This window comes from Chiroxiphia lanceolata, chromosome Z (genome assembly GCF_009829145.1).
Source record: "Chiroxiphia lanceolata isolate bChiLan1 chromosome Z, bChiLan1.pri, whole genome shotgun sequence".
NCBI classification, from domain to species: Eukaryota; Metazoa; Chordata; class Aves; order Passeriformes; family Pipridae; genus Chiroxiphia; species Chiroxiphia lanceolata.
In genome coordinates this window covers 46,144,889-46,164,132 of record NC_045671.1, presented here as the reverse complement: position 1 = coordinate 46,164,132, position 19,244 = coordinate 46,144,889, and the positions used below count along the sequence as shown (strand labels likewise).

At 36.6% G+C, this 19,244-nt stretch overlaps 1 protein-coding gene across 1 annotated transcript in view; it reads left to right on the top strand.

Annotated features, from left to right (window-relative positions):
• FER (FER tyrosine kinase) overlaps positions 1-18,126 on the top strand; it is a 155,963-nt gene extending 137,837 nt beyond the window's left edge. The window contains exons 18-20 of the mRNA XM_032675242.1: positions 3,363-3,517; positions 6,750-6,872; positions 10,046-18,126. Of these exons, the coding sequence (XP_032531133.1) occupies positions 3,363-3,517; positions 6,750-6,872; positions 10,046-10,188 (421 nt within the window). The 3' untranslated portion in view covers positions 10,189-18,126. The remainder of the gene's footprint in view (positions 1-3,362; positions 3,518-6,749; positions 6,873-10,045) is intronic.
• The last annotated feature ends 1,118 nt before the right edge of the window (positions 18,127-19,244 follow it).

The window sequence follows — 19,244 nt, the reverse complement described above, 5'->3', positions numbered from 1 at the left end:
TCTGTAATAATGACCAAAAGCATCTTTTATATTTTTCTCTTGTTTCTAGACTGAAAAATATGAACATCCTTTTAAAGGAAGCTGTCAAACATGATGAGAAACAGTTAAGAATTTGATTGAAAAATACAGCAAAATCTTAACCAAACCTTCAGAATAATACCAAAAAAACCCCCAAAACTTGATGTAGCTGTAGTTCTCAGTGTAACAATGTTTTTAAAAATGCTTTTAAGCATGCAAATAGATATATATCTGTAAAATTCAGCAACAAATCCTGAGGATGTGAAACAGATGTAAAATGACAGCAGAAATGCTAACAAGACACTCTTTCAGGACATTTGTATACCTGAGGAATGAAAGTATCACATCTAAAGTACTTTCTAAATAAGTGAGAGGAAGAGCCTACTGTACTCGTGAAGATGGGAAAAAGGCAAATTTGCTTATGTCAGAAGTGAACATATTAAGGGCTTAAAAGACTTTATTTACAAATGATGTATTAAAAGTAATACATAGTATTATAGCTTCAAAAATGTAACAGTTTTAGCTAAAAGCAGAAAAAGTTATTAATACTGTGAGACTCATAATAAGCACTACTACATTTCATTTGCTATTTGTATCTTTATTACTAAGTTAAGTTTAGTAATGTATCCTTTTTTATCTTATTCTTAATAGCTTGGGACTCACTATTTAGTAAGATTTTGCTTATGTTCAAGGAAGGTGACAATGGAAATGCTTCTCTATCTGATACGATTCATGGTGGAGGTGATAGTTACATCCATCAGCACAAGTTGTGGACCATTAGCTGACCACTGGCTCATGATTCCTCCCTTGGCACTTGTGTGCAGCGTGGCAGCTTGAGTAGTATAATTGTGCAACCCACTGCCAGTTGATAGACAGCTTGAAAAACACTGTTTCATGAAGCAAAAACTTAATGTGTCTGTGGTCTTTTGAAAGATCTAGTGCTGATTTATGTACATCCTGAATGTAGTGTCACATACTTTACTAACTCCCACAGGCACCAGTTGATATTCATGCAAGTGTTTTTGTAAATTTTCAGTAAGGATGAAAAACTTTTTCTCTAGATGATTGTGAATATAAAAGAAAACTTTTTCTCTAGATGATTGTGAATATAAAAGAAAACTCACATACGAAAGATGAAAATTATGCAAACTGAACATAATCTTTATTTAGAAGCATCATACTGTGCACTATTTATGATAGATTTCCCTAATAATCAGACTTATGCATGAGGCATAAACCTAAGGCAGCTCTGTATATAGATTTTCCTTAATCTGACTCAGAACATGTTTAAATACTAGGTCAGACTCCAGGTAGGAAGATGTAGTAGTGGTTTCAATTAACTGTAAATTTTCTCTGAGATACGACCTCATTACTTTTTCCATTGCTTATGTGCATCAGTTGCAAAATCTAGACTATACTGAGTAAAATGATAAAAAAACTAATTACTGAACTACGATTGGAACCTAAACCATAAATTCTTGAAGTTTCATGGTGATACTTTTTACACACTTGAGTATAAGCAATAACAATTTGATTTTGTTTTGCAGCTCTCTTACTTTAATCAATATAGCTTATATAACAATACCACATGCTAACTCTGTAGCATACTATATATCAAACTATGTAACATAGTGCGTATTTATGCACTATGGTTTTGAGTGGTCCACCTTCTCAAACTGCAAGAGTAACTTCATTTATATCACTGTAACATCAAGCTCAAGTGCCATAAACGTCCGTAGTGGCAGAAAAGCTGTGTGAGTCAAATATGCTAAAATTCTTAAATCAAGTTATAGTATTTAGGCTCATACACAGGCTCTGTCTTCATATCTCATAATATAGTCCAATATGGATGAGCTGATCAAAAGAGATGTATGAAGTTTAGCATCCTTACATATGGCTCAAGGCTTTTACTTTAGACTAAAGATAGTTCAGTCCTTTGTCGTTAGTGTCCCCACCATGGATAGTGTTTGAAGCTGTCTGTCATTGGTTCAGACCTTTCCTTCTGCATTAGCTATAGAAGCAAATTCTGTACACATAATGACCAGAATTCTAAGTTAGTTTCTTCCAAGAACAATCAAGTTTGCATGCACACCAAAGTCATTCTTCAAAAACCAAGGGATGTGCATTAACTGCTCAGGGGATTCACTTCAAAACTCTGCTGCGGCTGCAGTCCAAAACATTAAACTTAATGTAGCTTTTCCGGAATATTCACATAAGACAGGCCATTTGTGAGCATATTAGCTATTTAAGCTGAAAACAAATACAGTAAATTTAGTTTAAAAATATTTTGCATTTAGTAAGTTTATAATGCATGTGGAAAAGCCACAGTAGGTCTTTTATCAGGTATTATGACATTCTGCCTCCTAATCTGAAAAACCAAGTTTGAGATGAAGAGACGGAAAAGAAGGCTTTTGATTTTCAAAGCTTCTCATGCATCACTGAACCAAAATTCCTTTTCCTATGCTGAGTAGCTTTTTATTTTTGATGGAAACTCTAATGCTAAGATAAGATGGGCAGAGAGAAGATGGAGCCATTTCCTTGTTTTCTCACTGTCTTTTTTAAGTATTGGAACACATTTAAGGATGCTTTTTCAACTCTTGTTTCATTTTGCATAAGATCTTATTTGTTAATCTGCGAGTTTATTTCTGTGACCACAGAGAGCAGTTATGGTGAGTTGACTTCGACTGGCTGCCAGACACACATCCAGCTGTTTTCTCACTCCCCCTCCTCAACAGGACAGTGGAGTAAATAAGACAAAAAAGCTCTAGGTCAAGATAAAGACAGGGAAATCACCTACTAATTACCATCACAGCAAAGCAGATTGAATTTGGGTAACATAAATTTAATATATTACAAATTGTGATAGAGTTGGATAGTGAGAAATAAAGACAAAAACTGAAATACTTTGCCTCCCACACCCTTCTGTTCTTCTGAGGCACTCCTTCATTCTGGAATCCTCCACCTCCTCCCCTGAGGGGTGGATGGGGAATGGAGATTATGGTCAATCCATAAGTGCACCTCTATCCTTCTTCCCACTCACACTCTTCCCGTGCTCCATTCTGGGTCCTCTCTATGGACTGCAGAGGAATCTCTGCCGAGGCACCAGGAGTGTCTGTTCCCACTTCTTCAGTGACCTTGGTGTTCACAGATTATTTCTCACTTTTTTCCCTCTCCATCACTCCTCAGCAGTTTTCCACAACTGCTGTGAAGTGGTTTTTACCCCGTTGTAAATAAGTTTTTGGAGAACTGCCACCATCCTGGCTGAGGGGCTCAGCCATTTTAAATTACTTCAAGTACTTTCAAACATGTAAAAATGTGGGTGTTTATTTCTTTTTCTAACTCAGAGACCTGGCTGCAAGGAACTGCTTGGTAGGTGAAAGCAACATCTTGAAAATAAGTGATTTTGGAATGTCCCGGCAGGAGGATGATGGTGTGTACTCATCATCAGGCCTAAAGCAGATTCCTATCAAGTGGACTGCTCCAGAAGCTCTGAACTATGGTAAGGATATACCTGTATCTTCTCGCAAAAGAAAAATAAAATCCAGTGTAGAGTAAGGAGCACAAGGACCACACCATGGGCAATATTTTGAGTATGTATGTATATATTCCTAGTCCCCAGTTCAAAATGAATGATGTTTAAAATAATTTTAATTTTTCAGTCTTATTTATGTAAGAAACAGTGTTTGCCTTCAAGAAAAATAAGGCAGCAACATCAGAATTGCTCTTATGCAGCAATAGCATAGTGCTTTGGTTATGTTGCTGACTCATTCTATAGACAGACTCATCTGTCATCTAAATCATGATCATTAGCAAAACGAATGGCAAGTTCTGCATATTTATGGCAGCGAGTGTTCTAGCACCTCACTGAAAATGGTAGAAAGTGTTAATGTACTAAAACACTGTTAGATAATTCATTGCATTGGTGAAAAGGACAGTAAATGATTTCTATTTTTTTTTAACTGCAGCTTTTCTTTACCTGCATTTTTGTGTATTATTAGGCTGTTATCTTGGGTGTAAAAATCCATTATTTCTTACTAAGTGAAATGTCCATACTACATGGGTAATAGTTCCCAAACAGAAAGAGAAGCTACTGTATTTAGCTTTTTATCTTGCGTGAATCTAGAAGAACAAGTTCTTGTAGGTAAAGTAGGCTGTGAAGAAGCAACACATTAAAATAAATGATGGCATGTTCTGAATGTACTTCTCTCAACCAATTCTTTAGTTGAGTACTTAGAAAAAAATATTTTTAAATTTTTCATTTGAAGTTTCTATAAATATTTTTGCCATCTCTTAAAGCCCTTTTTCAGAAATCATGCGTTGGAAATAATAAGTTTGTGAATTATGATTGATAGCAAAATGCTTCCTTTCATTAATGCTTTTGCAGGAGTTGATGACATAACACAATAAAGCAGATCATCCCTTTGAAAGGCTAATAATAAACTTAGTTACAGTGTAATAATAAACTTAGTTACAGTAATTGATCCTGTATTACCAATTATTCTGAGAGGTCTTAGTGTTGCTAACATTCACTGGTGAAACACTTTTTTGGATGTTTGATCAACTATGAAAGGTGATTTGGATTTTTATTTTTGTTGTTTCAGAAATGCATACAGTATATTTCACATGTTATGGAAACCTATCTTTCATACTTATTTCGTGTTTCCTAAAAGGCATACATATTCAAGCAGCTATAAGTAATTTTCTGTAGTGTTTGGAAAATAAGCCTTCTCAAACATCTGTTAATGTGTTCAGTAGTGTAATATTCAACTTTCAAAATGTCATAGAAGGTTTCTGGGAAAGATGTGAATAAAACTAATGGAATTGTGTTTTACTATTTTCCAACCTAATAATATGGTCGTAAGAATTGCACTGATTTCTGTAGGTAAGATTGAAAGTATTTAAGATATCAGAATAGAACTGAATCTGCAGTATTTGAAAACCAGTTGGCAACCACTGGACATGTCTGTCCTTAATGTCAGGATTTAAGAGTTGGAAGAAAATGAGGAATAGGGCCATATAACCATTATTCGAATGCTAAAGTGCTCAAGACTGCAAAAAAGTTATTTATTTTTTTTTAAGTCACTGATGAATTTAATGTATATTACAAATTAAAAGCAGTCACTAAAAGGTTTAAAATTAAGAAAAAACACAAGTTGTGAATTCTAGAAACCAGATTAGGGCAAATGGAGTGGTTAGGGCATTGTGTGAGATGTCATAAGCAAAGTTCCAATGCTGTTGGAGTTTTTGAGAGATGGAACCTTTGGTTCAGTGGGTACTGTTCAGTGCCATTCCATACCATTATTTTTGCTTGGAGCTATATTATTTCCATTACTTGCAGCTGTTGTGATGTTAATATTAATGTGTGATGGGGTTGTTTGTTTTTTCTGAACAGGCCTTTCTTTTTTTTTCCCAGATAATGTAATAGTGGAAAGTGTAATTAACTGTGCAGAACTTGTATGTTCTTTTAAAAAACACCCTAATCACCTATCTTGTATCTGCTGAATGCTGTCAATAAAAATTGTTAGATTACTGAATGCCAAACTGTGGGGAGTTGATACATAGACAAGAAAACTAATCTTAGTACAAAGAGCATAGTGAATGTCTATAATTGGCATCTATTAGGCACACAGGCCAATGTGGCACAGCTGGAAGTGATATTTAGTCTTAATAGTAAACTGAATTTTCTGATGTCAGAACAGTTATCACTGTCATCAACAGTCACTGTAGTTTACATGTATTTTCCCTTTTTTTCTAGTCAGAAGTAGTTTAGTTGGGTTGTTGGACGATTAGAGATAAACAAACAATACACTCACAAGCAGGTATTTTTAAAGAATAAAGGCACATATATACAAAGTAATAGTATGGAACAAAGAATAGTCATGAAAAGTGTTGAAAGTAATGTTGAAAATGGATTTTTAAGGTTACATTTTCCCTGATACTGCTGCAGAAGGCTAGGAGCCTTAACTTTCTGATGTGAATCCATCCTTCTTAATGTGAATCCATCAGGGAGAACAGAAAGATCTGCTTCAAGATCTCTCCTTTTGCTGTAATAGAAAGCTGTCATTCCATAAGGAGGCTTGGAATTCAATTATCTATCAATTATCTGTTTTGTTATCTCGGAGGCATAGTTGAAAGTAATGGAACCAGCAGGCCACTTTTTTTTTCCTTTAAGTGATTGGGTGCCTCAGTTCTTCAGGATCCAGCCATACTTTCATTTTCAGAGGTCAGTTTCTCAGAGCATGAGAACCAGGCCTTCCTTGTGCTTACAAACTGTGTTGGTGGTAGCTCCTCTGAGAATACTCATTGCTAAGTGAAATTAAAGAATTGGGAAAGGTAATTTTTTGAATAATTTTTTTAATTAAAAGTGATCATAAACAAGGGGAGAAAACCTAACATTTTTCTATCCTTTTGTATTAAAAGAAATTTTTGTACATTAAGGAGGAAACAAACTCTTAACTTGCATGAAAATAACTGACATGCTAAGGTCTATTAAATAGTAGAATTTTAAGTTAGCTTGTATTATTCCTAGTTATTGTCTTTAAGATAATTTGTTTGATAATGTGATACTGAAGACTGTGTTGTCTGCAGAATGTATATTACTAGTTACAGCTTTCTTATGCCTGAAGCTTGCCAATGTAACACTTTACCTCTACAGAAAATTTTGGACCATAATTATCTGAAATGTTAATTTCTCTGTATGTTAAGCTGAGGGTTTGCTTTCCTTTTCTTAGGGAGATACACATCTGAGAGTGATGTATGGAGCTTTGGAATCCTTTTGTGGGAGACATTCAGTTTAGGAGTATGTCCATACCCTGGAATGACCAATCAGCAAGCACGAGAACAAGTTGAGAAAGGTAAATATTCATAGGGAGTGAAAGAAATGCTGTATAGATCCATAAGGATATAGTGCATACAGTATAAAACAGCAAAGAAATAACATACAAGTTATGTAACAACTTCATAAAAAATAATATGAGGGTTTCTAAATTCCTCTCTGGGAGGAATCGAGTGCTATATTGGCCCTTTGATGAAAGGAATATACTGACCAGTAACTTAAAGGATGGCAGACTTACAGCATGCTGACTTTCATTGTTGCAGAACCAACAGGTAAGATGGAGAAGAAGGATTTACTGCTGTGCAAAGCAGAGGCTTGACCAGAATGAATTAAGATTATGCTCATGCAGGTATAAATATTCTAAACTGCCAGAAAAAACCTGTATCATTCCATCTTCTGTATTAAAGCAGTTCGTAGAAAGATTGAGCAATTATGGTGGAGAATGGTAAGGTATTTGAGTGTTGGAAGCCACATTTGTCTTTTATAAAATAATCAAAAGGCTTTACTTAAAACAGTAAATAACTATGAGCAGATTTCAGGACTTTGATTTATTTTCATCATCTTTATTGACATTTCAGAACTCTTCCTGCTCTACATAGTACTACTGTGTAATTTGTAAATAGGCTCTAAGCTGCTAACACTGTTAAATGATTTAAAACAAAGAGTTAAAAACCGTGTCCAGATGGCTTTTGCATATCTCCAGGGATGGAGATGCTGCCACCTCCCTGAGCAACCTGTGCCAGTGGTCAGTCACCCTCACAAAAGTGTTTCCTGATGTTCAGGAGGAATTCCCTGTGTTTCAGTGTGTGCCTATCACCTCTGGTCCCATTACAGGAAAGAGCTCTGTCCTCTTTGCACTCTCTCTGCAGGTGTTTATATACATTGGTGAGATCTCCCTGAGCCTGCTCTTCTCCAGGATGAACAGTTTGAGTTCACTCAGCATTTCCTCATAGGAAAGATGCTCCAGTGTCTCCGTCATCTTGTTGACCCTTCAGGGGAAGGGTCCATGTCCAGTATGTCCATGTCTGTCCTGTTCTGGGAAGCCCAGCCTCGGACCAGCACTCCAGATGTGGCCCCACCAGTACTGAACAGAGGGGACAGATGATCTCCCTCAGCATGCTGCCACATTCCTTCTAATGTAGCCCAGTATGCCATTGGCATTCTTTGCTGGAGGAGCACATTGCTGGTGCATGTTCATCCCTTGGTGTCCACCAGGGTCTGCAGGTCCCTTTCTGTCAGGTTTCTTTCCAGATGGACAGCCCCCAGCATTTATTGGTGCTAGGATTTCTTTTTCTCCAGGTGCAAGACTTTGCACTTCCCGTTGTTGAACTTCCTGTCAGCGCCTTTATCCAGCCTGTCCAGGTCCCTCTGAATGGCAGAACAACCCTCTGATGTATCAGCCTCACCTCCCAGTTTGGTGGGTACAAACCTGCCTCATCATTCAGATCATTAATGAAGATGTGACACAGGATTGGACCCAGTCCTAACTCTGGGGGTACACCTCTAGTTACTGACCTCCAACCAGTCTTTGTACCACTCATCACCTCCTTTCAGGACTCACTGTTCAGCCAGTTTTCACTCCACCTCCTGGTCATCCAGCCCATAATTGAACAGTGTCTTGGTGAGGATTTTATGGGAGACAGTTTTGAAAGCCTTAGTGAATTCCCTTCATATACCAGGCCACTTATTTCATTGTAGAAGTTTTTCAAACTGATCAAGCATGACTTGCTCTTGGTGAATCGAGCCTGACTACTCCTGATGACTTTCTTGTCCTTCAGATTCCTGGCAATTTTTTCAAGCATTTAGCTACTCCATCACCTTCCCAGGGAACAAGGTGATACTGACAAGCCTGCAGTTCCCAAGGTTCTCCTTCTTGAAGATAGGAGTGACATTTGCTTTATTCCTCTCTTCAGGTACTTCTCCCAGTAGTCACCATGATGGATGAAAGATTATTGGGAGTGGCCTTGCAGTGACATCAGCTAGCTGCCTCAGCACTCATGGGTGCATCCCATCAGGGCCAGTTTACGTAACTATTCCCTGACCAAGTCCTCTTCCACCACATCTTCCTTACTCCAGCCTTTAACCCTGGTTTCTGGGGCTTGAGATTCCTGAAGGCAGGTCTTGCTAGCAAGGACTGAGGTGAGGAAAGCATTCAGTGCTTCAGCCTTCTCCATGTCCTACGTTGCTGAATGCTGTACCTCATTCAGCAGTAGGCACACATTTTTTTCTAGCCTTCCTTTTGTCACCTACATACTTACAGAAACCTTGCTTATTGTCTTTGACACCCCTGGCCAGATTCAATCCCATGTGGGCTTTGTCCTTCTTAACTTCATCCTTGAGTCCTCAGACAGTGTTTCTCTGTTCCTCCCATTACCTGATTTTGTATTTGAATTTGTCCAGGAACTCCTTGTTCATCCATACAGTCCTCCTGGCATTTTTTCCCAACTTCCTACTCATTGGGAAGTTGTCTTCCTTGCTGTGAGTACACCTCTTTGGTCCAGGCTATTGATGATATGCTTAAATGGCCATTTACCTGTGACTTTTGAATGATTAGCTGCTAATTTGCTTAACTGATTGTCCATCACCAAGTCAGAGAATTCCCTCAGCTGATGGCAGCAGAGAGGTGTGGAAGGCCACTACCTATCTAAGCAAATGAGAAGAGAAAGTCTTAAATGCTGGGAAGATAAAAAAGTGAAGAAAACAGGAGAAAGGAAACATAAACGACAAAAGTTCAAATGGGGAGGGAAATTCTTAGAAAAGGGAAGAGGCATGAGAATAAAAGTTTATCCATTTTCAAATAGAGCTAAGAAATTTACTCCCATCAATAATAAACATTTTATTATTGATTTCCTCACTAAGAGGAGAAAAAGGGAACACAGTTGAAAACCAGAGGGATGCTACTTCCTAAGGTACAGGAAACAAATCTGTGCAGGTTGCTGACTAAGGGATGAGAAGCACACTGACAACTTACCATGAACAACCGAAATGTCACTGGTACCTGAGCTTTAACTAATTTCATAATTATCTATCACATATAGGTTATATATTGAAGACTTTCCTCATATTGCCCTGAAGATTTTTTTTAAGGCAATGATCTTGAACTTTGCTTCTTTCTTATTAGATTTGTCAATATGCAAATACGCAATATCGGTTTTCAGTGCTTAATATTTTCCCCATTTTCTTGTGTACTAGGCTACCGAATGTCTGCACCACAAAAATGTCCTGAAGAAATATACAAAATAATGCAGAGGTGCTGGGACTACAAGCCAGAAAACCGGCCAAAATTCAGTGAGATTCAGAAAGAGCTATCTTCAATCAAAAAGAAAGTGACATAGTGACAAACAAGTGCCAAACTCAGTGTGTGGGACTTTATTTTCCAGTGAAGTAATTTTTCCCTTCAAACACTATGCATTTATCGAACATTATTTGCAATATTCTTCTAGGATTACTTTGAAATTAACTGGTTTTTTTATATACATGTGTACCATCTTGAGTGATGTCTACACCTGCGTTAAAGATACATACTGCAAAATGCTATATATCCAGTTACAGTAATACTGTAATTTAGGTTACATGTACATAGGAAAGCAGATACTATAAATTTAAGGGACTGTGGCTTCTATCTGTTTTACAGCAAGTAACTGCTAGTGACATTTTTTAGAGTTTTTCTACCTTAAGGTGTGTTCTCACTCTGCTGTCCCTGTCCTGTATGTCATCACTCTAATGTAGTGACTGCCATACATGTTGGCCTTACAACTGAAGACAGTTTTGACAAGTATTTCAACCAGAAACTTTTATATTTTTTAAAACTCTTTCTGCAGCTGATATTTTAAAGTTTTACTTGGTTTTAAGGATGAAGGTCAGTCAGATTCTGGATGCAGATGTGCTTACTGAACGGTAAAATCCAGAATTTTTTCTGTACAGATTGAATTACTTGTGCATTTATCACCATACTATAGAAATACTTGTAACTTTTTATGTGATTTACTTAAGCCATGCCTTTTTTTTTCTTCCCACGATGCCATCAGAATTCATTAATACGTATCTTACACAGTGAGACATATTTGTTTCCTTAAGAAACAAAAGACCAATATTAAGTCTTAATGACATATGTTAAGAAATACTGCAAATCATCTGCCTTCCAAAGAATATGTAAAGCAGTAGGCCAAGAAAAAGAGGTTTACCAATGATAACAGCAGATAAAAAGTGTCATTGATCTTAGAGGAGTTAAAGAATTTTCCTAGATTCCCTTTTCAATCCTGATTTTTTCCCTTAAATTGGTAAAAATTCTCAGAATGCAGCTGGAGCCTGCAAAAGATTATGTTAAACAAAAGTACATTCCACCACAGTGTCCAAAGCAAAATACTACTTCTGTATGGCATGAGGAAGTTGTTCAAGCAACCAAAAGTAAAGAAGCGTCTTTAAAGCCTCTGATAGGCTGGGAACAGCAGAGTAGAAATACTAACTTTCTATTTTTCTTACATAATTGCAATCATATTTCAAAAGATTGGGGATAAACAAGGTTTAAATTCACCAGGAATTAAAACCTTGTGTTTTTGTGTGTGTGTGTGTATATATATATATATATATGTATTAAAAAAAAAAGGCCAGAAAGAATAAAAGTGTACTAGTTAGGGGAGGGAGGAAATGCACAGTTTGTTACTCTGACTCTGGGTCCTCTTTACAGCTGGAATTATTTTCTAGGGCTCTACATAGAAATAGAAACAGGTTACAGACACTATCCTGGTCTGAATTCCAGCATTAAGGTGCTTGAAATTTTTCTAAGAATTTACTAAATTTTTTTCAGATCAAGGGATACCAATTGCTGCTACTGCAAGTAGAAACAGGGATTATGAGTAACACAGCATCTGGAATGTTAATTAGCCCTATATTTTAGGGCAGTGTTACAGTGGGATTGAGGTGGAGTGAAGTCAGTGGCTACATTACATTTTTATTTCTGTTAAGGTGGCTTTTCTATTGTCCAAATCATTTTTGCTCTCTAAGGTGTATTTACAGTAGTACTGAGTGGTGGTTTAGGACTATGTGTGACCAAAATATGTGTAGTCTAGAAGAGTTTGTCTGTTACATAGGAGTTAGTGTCCAAATACAACAGTGAATGGTTGTGTGGGAGCACATCACCTGTATTTGAGGTGATACTGTCAGGAATGGTGAGTGCTTCTTGCATTTCTTAAGTGATTTTTTTCTTGGAGCTAAGGAACCATATATATAGATACACCCATGAAGGTAGTGCTTGGAAAATATGGTGGCATAAATTAAAACTTCGTTATAAGTGTACTGGATATATTTACTTAGTTCTGTACTTCAAGTAGCCCAGAGATACTTTTCAAGAGCAATAGGAAACATTCTTGTTAGTTTGTATGCTTCTAAGTAGTACACAGAGTTTGTGCCTTAATTTGCTAGTGTTCTAATGCAAGTGCAAGTGTACTAAGATTTAAGGAATGTTTCACAATCATTTGGAAAAATCCAAGATTCACCCTACTGCGTGTCCTTATGTATGCATCACTGAAGTCTGCAAGTAAGGATAACAGTGTCTTCTCTATCAGCATTCATAGCTTTTCTGGAAAGTTAATGTTCTTCTTCTGTTAAAGAGACGGACTGTTGCTCTGCCGTATGACCTCTTGACAGCACAGAAATAGTGCTTTATTTTTATAAAATTAAATACTCTTCTCTTTATCTTAAATTAACCAGTCACTATCCTGACTCTCACAGAAAGATAAAAATTGGACTAATATTTTATTCTGAAGTAGTTAACCTCTGTAGTTTGTATCACACTTCTGTTTAAATTTAAAGCCTTTTTGAAGCCTGGGATTTCTACAGCATTAAGAAAATTTATTACTGTTCCTCAAGTAGGCATCAGTTCAGTTCAAAACTAGTAACACTGGGACATTACCAGAATGAGTTTATGGGTATAGAATAAATTTCAGCACAGGTACTTGTCTCTTCAATTATTGAAACTGTTTTCGTATCATTAATTTGGCAGTTTGTGGCAGATCTTTTTCATCACATTTCACTTGTAAATGTTGAAACTACACAATTTAGGAAGTGAAATCCATTCCTATGTGTCATACTGGTTTTATGTTTTTGTGGACTTCCCACAGGCGAATTCACAAGCAAGCCTCCCATGCCTTGAAATGTAAAAGAAAGACTTGGTATTCAAGGAGCAAAGCTGCCATATCTGCTATCCATGATCTTCTGATGACTTAGTCTTGCATTAGGTAGCCAGATGCTGGTCACTTGGCTCATGGACTGTGTTTATTATAGAGAACTTACAAAGAAGTTCAGATACAGTCTCTTTTGCAAGTATGCATTTCAGAATAAGTTCTTATACTGGCACTATCCCAACCAGGGGGACCCTGAGGGAATCCTGAATTTTTGTACATTGTTAAACAGGAGAAACTGAATACTGTTAACCCCAGCTTGTTACATGAGAGGGGATTCAACAGGTTATATTTTGATTTCATGTTTTTCCTAGGAATTGCATTCATCTGTTTAAGAACATTTCTTGAAGGGCAAAAAGTGCATCCTTAGTTTGTTTTCACTAGAAAATAAGCACATACTCACTTTGAAGTCCAGTCATCAGTGAAATCATAAGGATTCCTAAGTCTTTTATTTTATGGAAAGTAAATTAGTGAAAAGTGTCTTGCTGAAAACAAACCTTGTTTCAGCAAAGGGTGATCTTGTAGATTTAGCATCATACCAAGGCATTATCTTGGAAATGTGCATTTTCATTAGTTTTTATGAAAACCAATCAGTGAACTTCTTCATTTATCAACTAGTTATATTGCATTTCTTCTTAACAAAAATATACCTTTTTGCAGAGTTGCCTAAAATTTTTTTGGAAGTTGTTATTGGGACGGGCATCACCACGAGGCTATTCAGTAAGAACTGCAGTTTGCAAAGCCTGTTCTTACTGATGAGAAGCAGAAAACTGGTTAAGGAAATATTAGGTTATTCATACTTTTTTCATCCATGTCTTTGACCACCTGTTATGCTTACTTAAATCCTATAAGCACATCATTAAAACCGAATATGAAGTTACCTATTTGTTATCTCTTATAACTATTTTGTTATCCCTTTTGAACCCATTGTAGAGAAAAAAGGAGAAAACCTCCATAGTTTTCTGAGGTTACAGAGTAACAAACTGTCAGAAGCATTTAAAAAAGGCCCCCTACCTCCCAAATTTCCCGATATGCTGCTGCACAAATATTAACAGTAGTAATTAAATACTAACCCTATTTCCAGTATTCTTGCTGTCATATCCTGTAAATGCCAGTGCTACTGACAGACTTGAGAGAGTGCAATATTTGAAGACCTAAGTTAGTGTGTAAATGATGTCATCAAACATGATATTCAAGAGCAGCAGTTCTGAAAATGGCTCATTGTCACAAATGGTAACTCATAAAGATGAAATAAAAAGAAAGAGGCTAACTGAGATAATCCACTTTCTGTAACAACTATCCTGTTTGAAGGTAGTAGAAATGTTTGTTATGCCAGTGCACTTGTATTCGTAACATTTTTATAGCCAAGCATAGAATAGTTTGCTATTAAAAGAACAGGGTTTTTTTCCCTAAAGCACAAAAGGACTTGGGATATTGTTGAAAGCATTCTTGCTAGGCAAGTGAGGAAAGAATACCCCTGCTACCCACCAAGTTACGTGGTTTTTTCCTCTTAAAATCATTTTCATACAATCCTTCACTTTCAGTAATACATGACTTCAGTCAGTAATTACATAGCACAGGACAAGTCCAGTGTTGCTGAAGGTCCAAACAACCATCTGTTTTTAAGAGAGATGTAGTAAATTTGAAACATCAGCCCTATTAAAAATGTTACCTTCCAGTTTCCTTCTGCAGATTTACTGAAAAAAAACCAAAACAAAAAAACCCCAAAAACAAAACCGCAAAAAACCAGTCTTTAAAAAATCATCAGTAAGAACTTACTAGGAAAATGCATCAACCTCAGAAATCTATCAAGTTTATGAGTAGCTATCCCCTGAGATAGTTTCCCATCCTAATTAAATAAATAAGGTTCAAAAGTGGAAAGCTCCAGCTTGAAACAGAAGAATCCTTTCACTAATCACATTATGAACAGTCTTTCAAGTATTGCTACCATTTCTTTCCTCAAAGTGATAATTTACCTGTGATCTCCAGCTCTTACACGCTTCTCAGAATTGCATATTAGTGCATTTTTAATACCCAGCTTTACTTTTAGACCAAAGAAGGGAAGACTGTCCTTGAAAATCCAGCAAGATCTGCCTGGTAGCTCCATGGTTTTGGTAGTGTCCATGTTCAGTTATCAGAGTAATTGTGCTCATTATAATAAGCACCACATAGAACAAGAGCTGGAAGCCAGATGTTGTCTTTAAATCAGCAGCTAATACCCCTGAATTTCACAGCTTTGACTCCAAAGTCCAATTTGATTTTGATTCTCTGTCAAATATGCAAAAGCAATCCCTATGTCTCAGCCTTACTACTGATCTATAAAACAGAAAGGTTGAGAGATGTAGGTACTGTTCTCTTCAAGGAAATACTATCTTCACCACCAACCCTAAGTAACGATTATGTCCCCGTTATGTCCCTCTGTCTCTTTGATATAAAATTTCAACTGGAATATATGTCCAGGTATGGAACTTGGGTGTTAACTCTGAGTTGTTTAATTTTCAGGTAGTTCTATGTTATTGCCTGGTTTAGAACACCATTTTCTCAGGCATCATCTAGGCAAGACTTAAATTAGAATTTTCAGATGTTTTGGTTGGGGGTTTTTTGTGAGGTAAAAGACTAATTAGGTCACCAGCTACAAACATTGTTATTTTGCAGCTGTTTCAGATCATAGCTATGAAAGAGTAGTTCTTTTATAGATCCTGGATATGTGTGCCTTCTCTAAATCAAAAACTGTTAGCTGTACTTACAAAAAATGGATAAATAAAGCCCTCAAATATAGTTGACTGGGGTCATAAATTGAAAACATAGAAGAGCCATGAACTACAATCTTTCTTCCCAGGATGGAATGCTCTGTAAATAAAACTTGTGATAACTGGCTTTGTGTTTATAGATAAGTATGGCCTGTGAACCAGTATGCTAGCCTAGGATTCACACTGAGCAAAGAAGGCTTGGAAAAAATCCTAAATTTCTGCTACTTGGAAGCATCATCTAGTTTTAGAAATACAGGTATTTATAGATAAGTACATAACTTAAGCTCTGTGAGTACAGTAAGTGAGCCAGCCATTGAAACTCCTCATCAATGTAAAGGAATTAGGCTTTTTAAAAGAAAAGTCAGATAGATCAGTGATTCCTTCTAGATAACAGATGTTGGAAGTATGAGCCAGAAGTTTCCATTGCTAAAACAAAAAGATGCACAGTCTTGTCTTTATATGTAGTTAGGTCAGTTTTTCCCAATATATGAAGAATTCAATAATTGTTAAATGCAGTAGTAATACAAAATTCTTGGATTACTGATATGTAAACTGCTTCACTCTGAGATATTGTTTCAATTCTTAAAGAATCTTTCTGTGCTTGAAATTGAGAGGGCTGCAGTAATCCTACACTCTTCTAGCTGAGCTCTGCTGTAATAATCTGTACTGTTGCATCTCCCAAACATTTCCTAATTCTGATGGCTCCATGTACTAAAGATGGCACCCTTTCACTTACCAAGAAAGTTACGCTTGTGACAGAAAAGTCCAAATATAGTCCTGCTTTTGTTTGACTCAGAAATAATCTGGGGATGTTACACATTGATCCCTATGGCAATGTGTTTGTATGAAAATTGAAGTAAGCATGAAACCAGGCGAAGCTTATCATTCAAATCATGTTTTTAATCAAGTTGCAGACCTTAAGTATATTGTAAATTGTCCACATCATAAAAGACATCAGTAGAACAACATTCTTGACTGCCTAGTTTACAATACAGAACATCCTGCTCCACCAAGGGAACAATATAAAGCTAAATATCCTTGAGACAGGAATCATTTTGCTGTCAGACCAGATCTGAACAGTACCTTTAAAGTTAACAGCAGTGACTTAATTCCAACTCAGCTTTGTTGGGAACTTCCTTCTTCTTAACAGACCTTTCCAGATAGTGTTAATTTTCATTATTGTCATCCATTTTGCTTTCAGAAATTTGAGTTCTCTATATCATACAATTATACTAGTGATTATACACAACCACCCCACACACACTATGAAGTGCTGAGACCTGCAACTTAAGGACATAAAGCATTATTGTTATGTCAGTACAGGGAACTGATCTTTCAGTAGGTCTCAACTGACATGGCTTGACATGTTTGTGTCAACTGTTAATTGTACCATTACCTGTAAGTGACAAATTAACTTGTTTTTCCACCAAGCTTCCCATCTAATTTTCACTAAAGTGCTAAAAACATGTAATAGGGAAAAAAATAATGGTATAGGCTCATCACTCAGGACACAAAAGGCAGGCAGACTTCTACAGAGAAATTCTGAGGAGTGAAAGCGAAGAGTAAACACCTGCCTTGTCCCTTCTGTTAAAGGACTGTGTAGTTGCATGCGTGTTCAGATGACTTCCAGAGAAAAAACTTGGACTAGGATTGGTAGGACTGCTGATTTTGAAGTTCCATGTGTTACTTTTCCTTTGTGTAGCTGGAGACAGAGGAGGAGTGTTGGGGAAGGAGAGAAATTTGGTTCACTGACCTGCCATCACAAGCAAAACTTTTGACACCAGTAGCCTTTAGTGGGCACAGATACATGGCAAATGTGTTCAGATATCTATTGAATTTTGTGCCAAAGTATGCACCAGCAAGTTTAATGTCAGCTAAAGCACCTTTTATGCTCTTTGTTGTTTAAAAATAATATATTTGTGAAACAGAACGATAATACATAACACTGGAAATGGGTGCTTCTTCCCTAAAGTACACATGTTAAAAAAAGGGGGAAAAAAAAAAGGAAACAACATTTGTGAGTTTATCTGGCTTTTAATCAAGTCTGAAAATGATAACTGTGTAATACTTATGTTGCCAGTTGTCTGTCCTTTGTAATTTTAAATAGATCTGCATTTTAACTTTATTTATTTGCCAATTTTTTATATACTTTAAAGTTACATTTAGAACTCAAGCCAACTTTTCATTTTCCTAGGCTGTTATATAACAGATTTTTAGTATTCTTGTAAACTGCAGACCTTTTTTGAATGGTCCTTTGTCTTCTCCTTTGGACCAGTTACCACTAATGAGTCTGCAGTTCCCTTTTTACTGTACTCTTCCAATAAATGTAAAATATTTGTATCAAGCTGTCTCATTTTATTTGATATTTATAGGTTGTGTCTATTTATTTGCTTCTGTAGTCAAGTGGAAGGTCTAGTAACATTGCTTTTGGGAATAGCTACAGTTCAAAATACTCTATTTCACACAGGGGAAAACTATTTTATTTGATTTTTTTGGGCAATTTCTAGATTTAATATCTGCGTGAACCTCACAGTTTGGCATTAATCTTTTTTTACCTTATGCATATCAGAAGGTATTGAAAGAAGAAGTAGCCTAGTGGACAGAAGGGAAAGGACATGTTGAAACAGGCTGAGAACTTTGGGGCTGGAGCTCTGCAGTTTTGAGGATGTTGCACCATGTATTTCTCTTTGAGTCAGCATCGTGTTAAGAAGCTACGTGCTGAATAGCAGAGTTGTATTCTACACCCCAACAGCAGAGCAAAATGTGCACGTGTTTCCAGGAAAAAGCAGTGCAGCAATCAAAAGGCTTTATACTGGATTTTTTACATGATCTAGTCCTCTGTTCCCTTTAAAGCAGATTGCTTTAAAGCTGCTTTGTGTTTTACTTGGAATGAAAGCAGTCTTTGTAATAATTTCTACTGTCACTATACTTCAGTGCAATTTGATTTTCGTAATCCCTTTTTAATATAAAGACTGTGATACCAAAATTATGACTGAGGTAAAAGAATCAGAATTACTATGCCTTAAAAAATTAATCTTTTTAGATCTTGTGGCTAACACGAAGTACGAACACTCCATTGAAAGAACTTCTTCCACTACCTAATTCTCCCTGTGGATGCACCTTATTTGAATATCCAAAACCAAGTAGAAGGACAGTTTTTTGTGCGTTTGCACCCTTACACAGTGTTACTAAGCACACTGCATGCTGCAACTGCACTGTGATTTACAAGAAGGAGTTGACAAAGAAGCAAATTTACAGCACTGGTTCATAAGTGGGACTGAGGTACCTGGGGTTGGGTTTTAATAGAATACTACTGTTCCCTCTTACAAACTCTTTGAGGTAGTTTCTCCCAGTAATCATGAATGGATGAGGTGTAAGTCCAAAGCTCATCCCCTGAATTTGCCGGTGTGTGGTGATACAGAAGACAGCACAGTGTGTGATTGCACATAGGGCTGGTAGAGT